The 13,019-nt window shown below is 56.0% G+C and overlaps 1 protein-coding gene across 1 annotated transcript in view; it reads left to right on the forward strand.

The window, feature by feature from the left end:
• Positions 1 to 7,037: 7,037 nt before the first annotated feature.
• p3h3 (prolyl 3-hydroxylase 3) overlaps positions 7,038 to 13,019 on the forward strand; it is a 32,423-nt gene continuing 26,441 nt past the window's right edge. Inside the window, exons 1-4 of the mRNA XM_063036677.1 lie at positions 7,038 to 7,892; positions 8,617 to 8,769; positions 9,901 to 10,090; positions 10,670 to 10,792. Coding sequence (XP_062892747.1) covers positions 7,239 to 7,892; positions 8,617 to 8,769; positions 9,901 to 10,090; positions 10,670 to 10,792 — 1,120 coding nt within the window. The 5' untranslated portion in view covers positions 7,038 to 7,238. The remainder of the gene's footprint in view (positions 7,893 to 8,616; positions 8,770 to 9,900; positions 10,091 to 10,669; positions 10,793 to 13,019) is intronic.

The following is a 13,019-nucleotide window of genomic DNA, read 5'->3' on the forward strand; positions in this document are numbered from 1 at the left end:
CCGACTGTCGAAATGATTTAATGGGCCGTTATATTAAACGTCGTTACTTCTTGTTGCAAACAGGAAGCGGGGTGTTGGGAGGAAGGCAGCTAACTTTATAATATGGCGTTAGAATTGGTATTGTTTTAATTGTCAAGTGTACCGAAGCCTTTCTGCTCGCTTCGGCAGCACATATACTAAAATTCTGTATATTGTTCACAATCTGCCGATGTTGGCCATCTACACGCAAAATGCAGGAGGAACGTAGCAGGTCAGGCAACCCTCACAACCATTGATGAAAGGTTGCCGTAGAAAAGCAGCATCCACCAGCAAAGATCCTCACCACCCAGGCCATGCTCTTTTCTCACTGTTGCCATCAGATAGAAGGTACAAGAGCCTCAGGACTCGCACCACCAGGTTCAAGAACAGTTACTACAGCTGAACCGTCAGACTCTTGAACAAAACTATACCCATTTAAGGACTCTGTTCTGTTGTTATTTCATGCTTTCGTTATTTCTTGCTATTTATTTATATTTGCATTTACACAGTTTGTTGTTCATCGATCCTGTTTACGGTTACTGTTCTGTAGATTTGCTAAGTATACCCGCAAGGAAGGAATCTCAGGGTTGTACGTCGTGGCACGTATGTAGTCTGATAAATTTTCTTTTGAACTTCTATGGAGGGTAATAGTCGACTTTTCGAACTGAGACCTTTCCAGATCTGGGAAGGAAGGAGCGGAAGTCTGAATAAGAAGGAGGAGGGAAGGCTGGCATAGATAAGAGAGATCAGGCAAGTGGGTAGCTGGGTGGTGTCAGGGGGAAATGGACCGCTTATTTTCCTCCATAGATAGTGGTTTACTTTGGGTTGGTCAACAGCTCTGCCCATGACTTCAAGAAACTGCAAATTCGTGCACCCGGCTCAGTAAGTCACCGGAAGCCAGACACTCCTCCGTGGACTTTTCCCGCTGGCTCAGTAAAGCAGCCGGCCTCAGCCACCTCAGGCGTTCGTTCTTCTTCCCTCCCACCATCGGATAGAAGATACAAAAGCCTGTACCAGCAGGCTTGACCAAATGTCAGCCCCACACCAGAGGCGGGGCTTCACCACCTATCCACGACCAGCTGACAGTGATTCGTCGGGGAGTCCCAGCTTTGCCCCCTGCCATATATCAAAGTTCAAAGTCAAGTTTATTATCACGGTACATACGTGTCACCACATGCAATCCTGAGATTCATGTTCCTGCGGGCGTACTTGGCAAATCTACAGAACAGTAAGTGTGAGACCGTCGGTTATTGGAACACCAGAAACAGAATGAGGGCATCCGGGACGACACCAGCCAAGTGGTCGGCGCAGATCCTCCGGACTTGGCTACGTACATCCGGGGCGGGGTTTCACCAGATGTCAGTCACAGATTAGTTGTGTACTTTCGCCATGTGAGAGTTGCTCGTGAGGGGCGGGGCCCTTCACCGGTCAATTATACATTAGGGGCGGGGACCTTCACCTGTCAATTATACATTAGGGGCGGGGCCCTTCACCTGTCAATTATACATTAGGGGCGGGGCCCTTCACCTGTCAATTATACATTAGGGGCGGGGCCCTTCACCTGTCAATTATACACTGGGGCGGGGCCCTTCACCTGTCAATTATACATTAGGGGCGGGGCCCTTCACCTGTCAATTATACACTGGGGCGGGGCCCTTCACCTGTCAATTATACATTAGGGGCGGGGACCTTCACCTGTCAATTATACATTAGGGGCGGGGCCCTTCACCTGTCAATTATACATTAGGGGCGGGGCCCTTCACCTGTCAATTATACACTGGGGCGGGGCCCTTCACCTGTCAATTATACATTAGGGGCGGGGCCCTTCACCTGTCAATTATACACTGGGGCGGGGCCCTTCACCTGTCAATTATACATTAGGGGCGGGGACCTTCACCTGTCAATTATACATTGGGGCGGGGCCCTTCACCTGTCAATTATACATTAGGGGCGGGGCCCTTCTATTTGTCAATTATACATTAGGGGCGGGGCCCTAGTAGTTGTCAATTATACATTAGGGGCGGGGACCTTCACCTGTCAATTATACATTGGGGCGGGGCCCTTCACCTGTCAATTATACATTGGGGCGGGGACCTTCACCTGTCAATTATACATTGGGGCGGGGCCCTTCACCTGTCAATTATACATTAGGGGCGGGGCCCTTCACCTGTCAATTATACATTAGGTGCGCGGCCCTTCACCTGTCAATTATACATTAGGGGCGGGGTCCTTCACCTGTCAATTATACATTAGGGGCGGGGCCCTTCTATTTGTCAATTATACATTAGGGGCGGGGCCCTTCACCTGTCAATTATACATTAGGGGCGGGGCCCTTCACCTGTCAATATACATTAGGGGCGGGGCCCTTCACCTGTCAATTATACATTAGGGGCGGGGCCCTTCACCTGTCAATATACATTAGGGGCGGGGACCTTCACCTGTCAATTATACATTAGGGGCGGGGCCCTTCACCTGTCAATTATACATTGGGGCGGGGCCCTTCACCTGTCAATTATACATTAGGGGCGGGGCCCTTCTATTTGTCAATTATACATTAGGGGCGGGGCCCTAGTAGTTGTCAATTATACATTAGGGGCGGGGCCCTTCACCTGTCAATTATACATTAGGGGCGGGGCCCTTCACCTGTCAATTATACATTAGGTGCGCGGCCCTTCACCTGTCAATTATACATTAGGGGCGGGGTCCTTCACCTGTCAATTATACATTAGGGGCGGGGCCCTTCACCTGTCAATTATACATTAGGGGCGGGGCCCTTCACCTGTCAATATACATTAGGGGCGGGGCCCTTCACCTGTCAATTATACATTAGGGGCGGGGCCCTTCACCTGTCAATATACATTAGGGGCGGGGCCCTTCACCTGTCAATTATACATTGGGGCGGGGCCCTTCTATTTGTCAATTATACATTAGGGGCGGGGCCCTAGTAGTTGTCAATTGTACATTAAGGGCGGGACTCTTCACCTGTCAATTATACATTAGGGGCGGGACCCTTCACCTGTCAATTATATATTAGGGGCGGGGTCCTTCTATTTGTCAATATACATTAGGGGCGGGGCCCTTCACCTGTCAATTATATATTAGGGGCGGGGTCCTTCTATTTGTCAATATACATTAGGGGCGGGGCCCTTCACCTGTCAATTATACATTAGGGGCGGTGCCCTTCTATTTGTCAATTATACATTAGGGGCGGGGCCCTTCACCTGTCAATTATACATTAGGGGCGGGGCCCTTCACCTGTCAATTATACATTAGGGGCGGTGCCCTTCTATTTGTCAATTATACATTAGGGGCGGGGCCCTTCACCTGTCAATTATACATTGGGGCGGGGCCCTTCTATTTGTCAATTATACATTAGGGGCGGGGCCCTAGTAGTTGTCAATTGTACATTAGGGGCGGGGCCCTTCACCTGTCAATTATATATTAGGGGCGGGGTCCTTCTATTTGTCAATATACATTAGGGGCGGGGCCCTTCTATTTGTCAATTATACATTAGGGGCGGGGCCCTTCACCTGTCAATTATACATTAGGGGCGGGGCCCTTCTATTTGTCAATTATACATTAGGGGCGGGGCCCTTCAGCTGTTAATTATATATTAGGGGCGGGGCCCTTCACCTGTCAATTATACATTAGGGGCGGGACCCTTCACCTGTCAATTATATATTAGGGGCGGGGCCCTTCAGCTGTTAATTATACATTAGGGGCGGGGCCCTTCACCTGTCCATTATATATTAGGGGCGGGGCCCTTCTATTTGTCAATATACATTAGGGGCGGGGCCCTTCTATTTGTCAATTCTACATTAGGGGCGGGGCCCTTCAGCTGTTAATTATACATTAGGGGCGGGGCTCTTCATCTGTCAATTATATATTAGGGGTGGGGACCTTCTATTTGTCAATATACATTAGGGGCGGGGCCCTTCACCTGTCAATTATATATTAGGGGCGGGGCCCTTCACCTGTCAATTATACATTAGGGGCGGGGCCCTTCTATTTGTCAATTATACATTAGGGGCGGGGCCCTTCACCTGTCAATTATACATTAGGGGCGGGGCCCTAGTAGTTGTCAATTATACATTAGGGGCGGGGCCCTTCACCTGTCAATTATACATTAGGGGCGGGGCCCTTCACCTGTCAATTATACATTAGGGGCGGGGCCCTAGTAGTTGTCAATTATACATTAGGGGCGGGGCCCTTCACCTGTCAATTATATATTAGGGGCGGGACCCTTCACCTGTCAATTATACATTAGGGGCGGGGCCCTTCACCTGTCAATTATATATTAGGGGCGGGGTCCTTCTATTTGTCAATATACATTAGGGGCGGGGCCCTTCACCTGTCAATTATATATTAGGGGCGGGGTCCTTCTATTTGTCAATATACATTAGGGGCGGGGCCCTTCTATTTGTCAATTATACATTAGGGGCGGGGCCCTTCACCTGTCAATTATACATTAGGGGCGGGGCCCTTCAGCTGTTAATTATACATTAGGGGCGGGGCTCTTCTATTTGTCAATTGTACATTAGGGGCGGGGCCCTTCACCTGTCAATATACATTAGGGGCTGGGCCCTTCAGCTGTTAATTATACATTAGGGGCGGGGCCCTTCACCTGTCAATTATATATTAGGGGCGGGGCCCTTCTATTTGTCAATATACATTAGGGGCGGGGCCCTTCACCTGTCAATTATACATTAGGGGCGGGGCCCTTCACCTGTCAGTTATACATTAGGGGCGGGGCCCTTCACCTGTCAATTATACATTAGGGGCGGGGCCCTTCACCTGTCAGTTATACATTAGGGGCGGGGCCCTTCTATTTGTCAATTATACATTAGGGGCGGGGCCCTTCTATTTGTCAATTATACATTAGGGGCGGGGCCCTAGTAGTTGTCAATTATACATTAGGGGCGGGGCCCTTCACCTGTCAATTGTACATTAGGGGCGGGGCCCTTCACCTGTCAATTATACATTAGGGGCGGGGCCCTTCTATTTGTCAATTATACATTAGGGGCGGGGCCCTTCACCTGTCAATTATACATTAGGGGCGGGGCCCTTCACCTGTCAATATACATTAGGGGCGGGGCCCTTCTATTTGTCAATTATACATTAGGGGCGGGGCCCTCATTGAACAGACGTTGGGGGCGGTGTTTCGCCATATGTCTGTCCACGCATCGGGGCGGTGTATCACGGCTGCTCGTCACGTCGGGCTCTGGGCTTTGCTTGCGGTCCTGCAACGTCGGCGGGATTGCGTGATGGAAAAACAATTTATATTCTCTACGCTACGGCAAAGTTAAAGTCAAAGCCGGTGACAAATCTGCATACCTTCAGGAGATTGAATATCTGGTTGAATGGCGCCACCGCACCCACTTCAGTAATATTAAAAAGGCTGATTATCGACTCCCCCTGAGCCAGTCCTCGTCAGGGGGTCAGTACCTTGAAATTCCTCGGTGTTATCATTTCGGAGGATCTGTCGTGAGGTATTCACGGAAGAGCCTTGACAAAAAACACACCACAGCGCCTCTACATTCTGAAAACACTTGCGCAGACTCGGCATGTTATCTGAAACTTTGACAAACTTCTCCTGATGTACAGTGGAGCCCGAATCAGACTCCGGTGTAACCACCAGTAGACGCCATGAAATGCGCCGGCGGTATATTGCAATATGGGCTAATAAACATCCGTAAACCGCTGCAAGAAGTTTATTTACATTATCAAGAGTTAAATTAAATCAGTAGCGCAAAGTCAAACGGCACAAGCAGAATAAAATGTTCGAGGGAGGGGAGAGTGTGGGGGAGGGGAGTAGAGGGAAAGGAGAGGGGAGTAGGGGGAAGGGAGAGGGTGGGAGGGGAAGGGAGAAGGTGGGAGGGGGAGGGGAAGGGAGAAGGTGGGAGGGGGAGGGGAGAGGGTTGGGGGAGAGTGTTTGGAGGGGAGGGTGGGGAGGGGGGGAGAGTGTTTGGAGGGGAGGGTGGGGAGGGGGGGAGAGGGTTTGGAGGGGAGGGTGGGGAGGGGAGAGGAGGGGGAGGGGAGAGGAGGGGGTGGGGAGAGGAGGGGGTGGGGAGGGGAGAGGAGGGGGTGGGGAGGGGAGAGGAGGGGGTGGGGAGGGGAGAGGAGGGGGAGGGTGGAGAGAGGAGGGGGAGGGTGCAGAGGGGAGGGGAGAGGAGGGGGAGGGTGTAGAGGGGAGGGGAGAGTGTAGAGGGGAGAGGAGGGGGAGGGTGTAGAGGGGAGAGGAGGGGAGGGTGTAGAGGGGAGAGGAGGGGAGGGTGTAGAGGGGAGAGGAGGGGAGAGGAGGGGAGGGTGTAGAGGGGAGGTGAGAGGAGGGGGAGGGTGTAGAGGGGAGGGGGAGGGTGGGGAGGGGAGAGGAGGGGGAGGGTGGGGAGGGGAGAGGAGGGGGAGGGTGGGGAGGGGAGAGGAGGGGGAGGGTGTAGAGGGGAGAGGAAAGGAGGGGAGGGTGTGGGGGAGGGGGAGGGTGTAGAGGGGAGGGGAGAGGAGGGGGAGGGTGTGGGGGAGGGGGAGGGTGTGGAGAGGAGGGGAGGGGGAGGGGGAGGTAGAGGGGGAGAGGGGGAGGATGTAGAGGGGAGGGTGTAGAGGGGAGGGGAGGGTGTAGAGGGGAGAGGAGGGGGGAGGGGGCGGAGAGGAGGGGAGAGGAGGGGGGAAGGGGCGGAGAGGAGGGGGGAGGGGGAGGGGGGAGGGGGAGGGGGAGGGGGAGGGTGGGGAGGGTGTAGAGGGGAGAGGAGGGGGAGGGTGTAGGGGGGAGGGGAGGGTGTAGAGGGGAGGGGAGGGTGGGGAGGGGAGAGGAGGGGGAGGGTGGGGAGGGGGAGGGTGGGGAGGGGGAGGCTGTAGAGGGGAGAGGAGGGGGAGGGTGTAGAGGGGAGAGGAGGGGAGGGTGTGGAGGGGAGGGGAGGTGGAGGGTTGGGAGGGGTGTGGAGGGCCAGTCAGACACCTTTCCCTGTTCCTTAACCACTCCCTACCCCCTCTGCCCTTACTCCCAGCTGCATCTGCCCCTCCCCTTCTCCCTTATCTCTCCCTCTCGCTGACCATTCCCCACTCCTGCTCTCTGCTTCCCTCTCACATCCCTCTCTCCACCCTCTCCCGCACTTCCCGCTGCTTCACAGACTCAGCCCCACAGTTCCCCTTCCCACCTTCTCCCTCCCCTTCCTTTTCTCCCCCTCCCATTTTCTCCGACGTGTCCGTCTCTGCATCTCCCGGCGATGCCTCGCTCACTCGCCGCCTCCCTCCGTTCCCTCTCCCTCTACCTCTCCCTTCTCCTCTGCCTCCCGCTGCCCCCGCTGCCGGGCGCCCAGCCGTCCGGCACCCCCGACCCGCTGCTCCAGCTGCCCTACGACCAGCTGTGGGCGGACGGCCTGCAGAGTTACGAGGCGGGCCGCTGGGGTGAGGCGGCGCGGCTGATAGAGCGCTCGCTGCTCGGCCGCTCGGCGCTGCAGCGGCTGCGGGCCGCCTGCTCGGGGCAGTGCGCTCCGGACCTTCTCGGGGAGACCCTCCGGGACGCAGAGATCCCAGAGCCGTCCCCGGACCCCACCGGCGACCCCCGCCCCCCAGAGCTCCGGGACCCCCTCGGCCCGCCCGGGGACCTCCCCCCGTCCAGTCAGCCCCGCGATGGGGCCGCCCCGTCTGGGGACCCGTCACCCCAGGCCGGCGAGGCACGGGAGCCCCTCGGCGCCCTCGCCAGCCTGTCGCAGTTGGACTTCTTCGGGCGCCAGCTCCGCCGCGCTGCCTGCCTCCGCCGCTGCCTGACGACCGGGCTGGGCCGGGGGGACGGATCCCGCCACCGGGTCACGGCCGAGGTCAGCGCCGCTTTTCGCCGCCGCGTCCCTTACAACTACCTCCAGATCTGTTACTACAAGGTATGGAGGGGCAGAGCGGGAGAGAGGGAGGGCTTGGTGGAGGGTTTTGGGGGGCGGGGGCTGCCGAGTGGAGGAGGGAGAGGCCACGGGGTGAGGGGTGGGGAACTGAGTGGATGTTGGAGGGAGGTAGGGAGGGGGAGGAGAGGAGGTTGTAGGGAGGTTGGAGGGAGGGCGAGGAGAGGAGGTTGCAGGAAGGGGGAGGGGGAGGAGAGGAGGTTAGAGGGAGGAGGAGAGGAGGTTGGAGGGAAGGGGAGGTGGAGGAGAGGAGGTTGGGGGAGGGGGAGGAGAGGAGGTTGGAGGTGGGGGAGGGGGAGAGGAGGTTGGAGGTGGAGGGGGAGGAGAGGAGGTTGGAGGTGGGGTTGGGAGGGTGGAGTGGAAAAAGGGAAGGTTTGGTGAGAGAGGGTAAGGGTACGGAATGAGGGAGGGGTGTAGGAGAAGTGTTAGCACTCAGTATCAGAGTGGGGGAGTCGGGTCAGGGGGTGATACAGGAGTGAGGGGTTGAGAGGAAGAGTGGACCGAGATGGAAGGGGAGTTTTGGAGGAATGATGGAGGGGTTGAGGGTGGGAAGAGAGGGAGGAGTGAAGTGGAAGGGTGGGGAGAGAGGGCGGAGAGAGAACTTGTGGGTCGTGTCCTTAGCTCCCTACACACGCCGGGGTCATCTGCCTCTCCCCGCATACGGCCCTGTACTGCGCACCTCCTCCGCGCTCACTCCCTGTCCACACAGACGGGGCAGCTGGACAAGGCGGCCGCCGCGGCCCAGACGTTCCTGGAGGCCAATCCGGACCACGAGGAGATGCTGGAGAACATGGAGATGTACCAGAGGATGGAGGGAGTCACGGCCGAGGACTTCAGGGACATGGAGCCTCAGGAGCACTGGGTGAGGGAGCAGAAGGGAGAGGGTGGGGGGACTAATCCTGCGTTAGAGAGGTACCCAGTCCCTGTCCCACTGTTCCCTGGGTTAGGGAGAGCAAGAGAGTGGTGTGGGGAGGAAGGAATGGATCACCCACTGGGTTCCACCGGCCGATCTCTGTCCCGCGGACCCCTGGATAAGCGGGGTGGGTTTGGTGGGTGGGGGGTGCTTGTGGGGTGCAATTCGCTGCATCATGTCCCGGGTCCCGGTCCGCTGTTTGGCAAAGTTAAACACCGGCCCGGGTGGGTTGGAGGCTCCTGTCTCCGCGACGTTGGAGCTGTGAGACTGACCCCCCCCCACCACACTCCCCCTCTCCCCCCCGGCTCCACTGTGCTCCATGTCTGTGACTCTGCGGCGATCTCCCCCTCCGGTGTGAGGAAATGAATCCCGGGGCTCTGGGAATTCGGACCCAAGCACTGGTTCCAAATGCTGTCCCATTGCTCGCGTCTCTTCTTTGCGTGATTTGTTTTGTTCCCGCCCCCCCTTCTCTGTGCGTTGGGGGTTGGTTTTTATTTATTTTTTTAAATTGGTTTTCTTTCGGGTTTCTTGTCCGTCAGCAGGTGAATCTCAAGGTTGTATAATTTATGCATTCTTTGATAATAAATGAACTCTGAACTTGGGTTCCTGCTCCCAATCCCTGTCGCACTGACCACTGGGTTAGGGAGAGCAAGGGTGAATTGTGTGTCTCGTGGACGGAAGAGATTTGTTGCCATATACCAACTCTCTCTCTCCCTCCCCCATCCCCATCTCTCCCTCCCCCATCTCTCCCTCCCCCATCTCTCCCTCCCCCATCTCTCCCTCCCCCATCTCTCCCTCCCCCATCTCTCCCTCCCCCATCTCTCCCTCCCCCATCTCTCCCTCCCCCATCTCTCCCTCCCCCATCTCTCCCCATCCCCCATCTCTCCCTCCCCCATCTCTCCCCATCCCCCATCTCTCCCCTCCCCCATCTCTCCCTCTCTCCCCCATCTCTCCCTCCCTCCCTCCCTCACTCCATTTTCTCTCCCTTCTCCATCACGTCTTCTGCTCTCCATCTCACGCCTCCTTCCTACTCCCCACATCCCTCGGCTCTCACTCACTGGCAACCCCTCCCCCCCACAGGAGTGCTACAAGAGGGGGAGTGCCCTGTACGAGGGGGGCCGGTTTGCAGAGAGCGCGGTGGAGCTGGAAGCTGCGGTGGGACACTACCTATCAGCCCTGGACCACTGTCGGGCCCAGTGCGAGGGGCCAATCCACCTCCAGGATCGCAGCTCCCTCGGGTATCCCCCTCACCTGCACGAGGCCGTCACAGGTAGGTGGAGGGGCGCGGACGGGGCCTAGAGAGGGAGGGGGGAGTGGTAATTGGAGTATGAGGGAGGAAAGGGAGAAAATAGAGAATGGCAGGGGGAGGGCAACATGGAGAGAGAGGGGGTGAGAGGGAACGTGAGGAGAGGGGAAGGTTTGTGAGGGAGTGAGCGAGGGGATGGAAGGGGAAGAGTGAGAGATGGGGGAGGAAATCACGGGGTGCAGGAGGGCAGAGTACGAGGGAGCAGAGGGCGAGGGGAGGACAGGCGGAGAGAAGAATGGGTGGGAGGGTGGAGTGGGGTGGACGTGTGAGGGGTTAACTGTGAGGGTGGGGGTGTTGGAGAGTGGCCGGTCGTGGGGGACGATGAATTGAGGGGGTTCGAGAGGGTGAAGAAGTTGAGTTGAGTTAAGAGGAAGGGAGGGGGAGTGAGGGAGATCGGTGAGGGGGTGGGGCAATTGAGTGTGGGTGCTCTCACTGCTCAGATGGGTGCTGGGGGAAGCTGGTGTTAACATCAAATGTGAACCTGGGCTGACAGTCTGCTGGTTTCATCCTCTCCCCTCCTCGCCCCTCTGCCCCCCCCCCAAGATCACTTTGTGCAAGTCCTCAAGTGTCGCCAGGAATGCGTGAGGGAGCTGGGTGCCCAGCGGGGGCCCCCCCGAGACCTGCTCCCCTCCGCCCTCGACCTGCTGCGGTATGCCTACCACCGAGGTGAGTGGCTTCCCGGGTCTCTCCCCGTCCCCCATCCCGTGGCTGAGCGTTCAGCCGAGCCTGCCGACCCGCTTGCGAGCTTCCGGCCCCCTCTCAGCTCACCCCCCTCCCCGGCAGCCCCAACCCTCGGAGGGATAGCCCAGCACAGCTGAGGGACTGGCCCTACGGTCCGCCCTGCCGTGCCGAAGTCGTGAAACAATCTCCTTCCTTCAGTTGTACATGGGACATCCCCCCCACCCCCCCCGCCGGTTTCTCCGTATTTGCCTCCCGTCGCCATCTCTGGCAGCACGGTTGAGACGCTCGCTGTCTGGTGGAACCTCCCCAGCAAAAATTCAAATTAAAATCAGTCTGTATGCACGTCACCGCACGCAACCCTGAGACTGATGTTCCTGCGGGCATACTCAAAAAATCCGCGGGATAATAACCACGATAAGAGTCAATGAAAGACTGCACCAAATTGGGCGTTGAACCAGAGTGCCAAAGGCAAGAAAAACTGTGCAACTACAAAAAGAAACACTGATATTAAATAAATAAGCAATAAAATATCGAGAACATGAGATGAAGAGTCCTTGAAAGTGAGTCCATGGGTTGTAGGAGCATTTCACTGATGGGGCCGAGTGAAGTTGAGTGAAATTATTCCCCTTGGCCTGATGATTGAGGTGTAATAACGGTTTCGGAAGCTGGTGGTGTGAGTCCTGAAACTCCTGTACCTTCTTCCCGATGGCGGCAGCGAGAGGAGAGCATGTCCTGGGTGGCGGGGTCCCTGATGGCAGGTTCTGCTTTCTTGCAACGGTATTCCACGTTGATGTGCTCAGAGTCGGGGAGCGCTTGGCCTGTGATGGATTGGGCTGTATCCACCACTTCTTGTCGGAGTTTCTGCTGAAGGGCCTTGGTGTTTCCAGACCAGGGTGTGATGGCAGCCAAAGCTCTGTTTACTGTCAAAGCCCTCTTGTCCTAGACTCCCCCACCACGGGAAACATCCTTTGCTGCCTTCTGCACTCGGGTTGAACGCCCGATTGCTGTGGCCTTTCATTGATTCGATGATGGTCATTTATTGAGTATGCCCGCAAGAAAGTGAATCTCTGGGTTGTTTATGATACGGGTCGATAACCCCACGGCCTTGTGAGCAGCCTCAGGAGAGACAGAGATTACGGGAGTGAACCCAGACAGCAGATCCGGAGTGGAGCCCCTGAGGCGGCCGGACGTCATTGAACATCCTCCCGGCAGCTCCTGCAGCCAATCTGGTGCCAAACGTATTGCTTCATAAGCTTTCCTTTGGACTACGCCGGTGAGGCCGAGAGGGGAATCTTGACGACTGGACATCTGAGGATCTCCATACCTTCCACCCAGGCTGGTGATCATCATCACCCACTGTCCTTCGAGACAGACGGACGCCAACCGTCAGGGTTATTGTTCGACAGATTTATAGCGTATGCCCGCAAGAAGATGAATCTCGGGGTTGTACGTGGTGACATAGGTGTACTGTGGTAGTTAATTTACTTTGAACTTTGAGGAACTCAGCAGGTCAGGCAGCGCCCGTGCTGGGGAATAAAGGACGTTTCAAGGGAGACCTTTCGTCAGGGGGGTTGGAGGTCAGAATAAAATAAAGGGGTGTGGTGGGGGGGAGAGAGGGAGGAACATTCATGCAAACGATGTTGTTTGAAGTGCCTTACAGTGGGATAGAGAGAGAACACGAAAATAGAAGAGGTAATGTTGTACCTATATAGGACTCTGGTCAGACCCCACTTGGAGTACTGTGCTTAGTTCTGGTCGCCTCACTACAGGAAGGACGTGGAAACCATAGAAAGGGTGCAGGGGAGATTTACAAGGATGTTGCCTCTGGATTGGGGAGCATGCCTTATGAGAATAGGTTGAGTGAACTTGGCCTTTTCTCCTTGGAGCGACGGAGGATGAGAGGTGACCTGATAGAGGTGTACAAGATAATGAGAGGCATTGATCGTGTGGATAATCAGAGGCTTTTTCCCAGGGATGAAATGGCTAACACAAGAGGGCACAGTTTTAAGGTGCTGGGGAGTAGGTACAGAGGAGATGTTGAGCTAAGTATTTTACGCAGAGAGTGTTGAGTGCGTGGAATGGGCTGCCGGCAGTGGTGGTGGAGGTGAATACGATAGGGTCTTTTAAGAGACTCAGATAGGTACATGGAGCTTAGAAAAACAGAGGGTTATGGGTAACCCAAGGTAATTTGTAAGGTGAGGACATGTTTGGC

The sequence above is a fragment of the Mobula hypostoma genome, chromosome 31, assembly GCF_963921235.1.
Source record: "Mobula hypostoma chromosome 31, sMobHyp1.1, whole genome shotgun sequence".
Taxonomy (NCBI): domain Eukaryota; kingdom Metazoa; phylum Chordata; class Chondrichthyes; order Myliobatiformes; family Myliobatidae; genus Mobula; species Mobula hypostoma.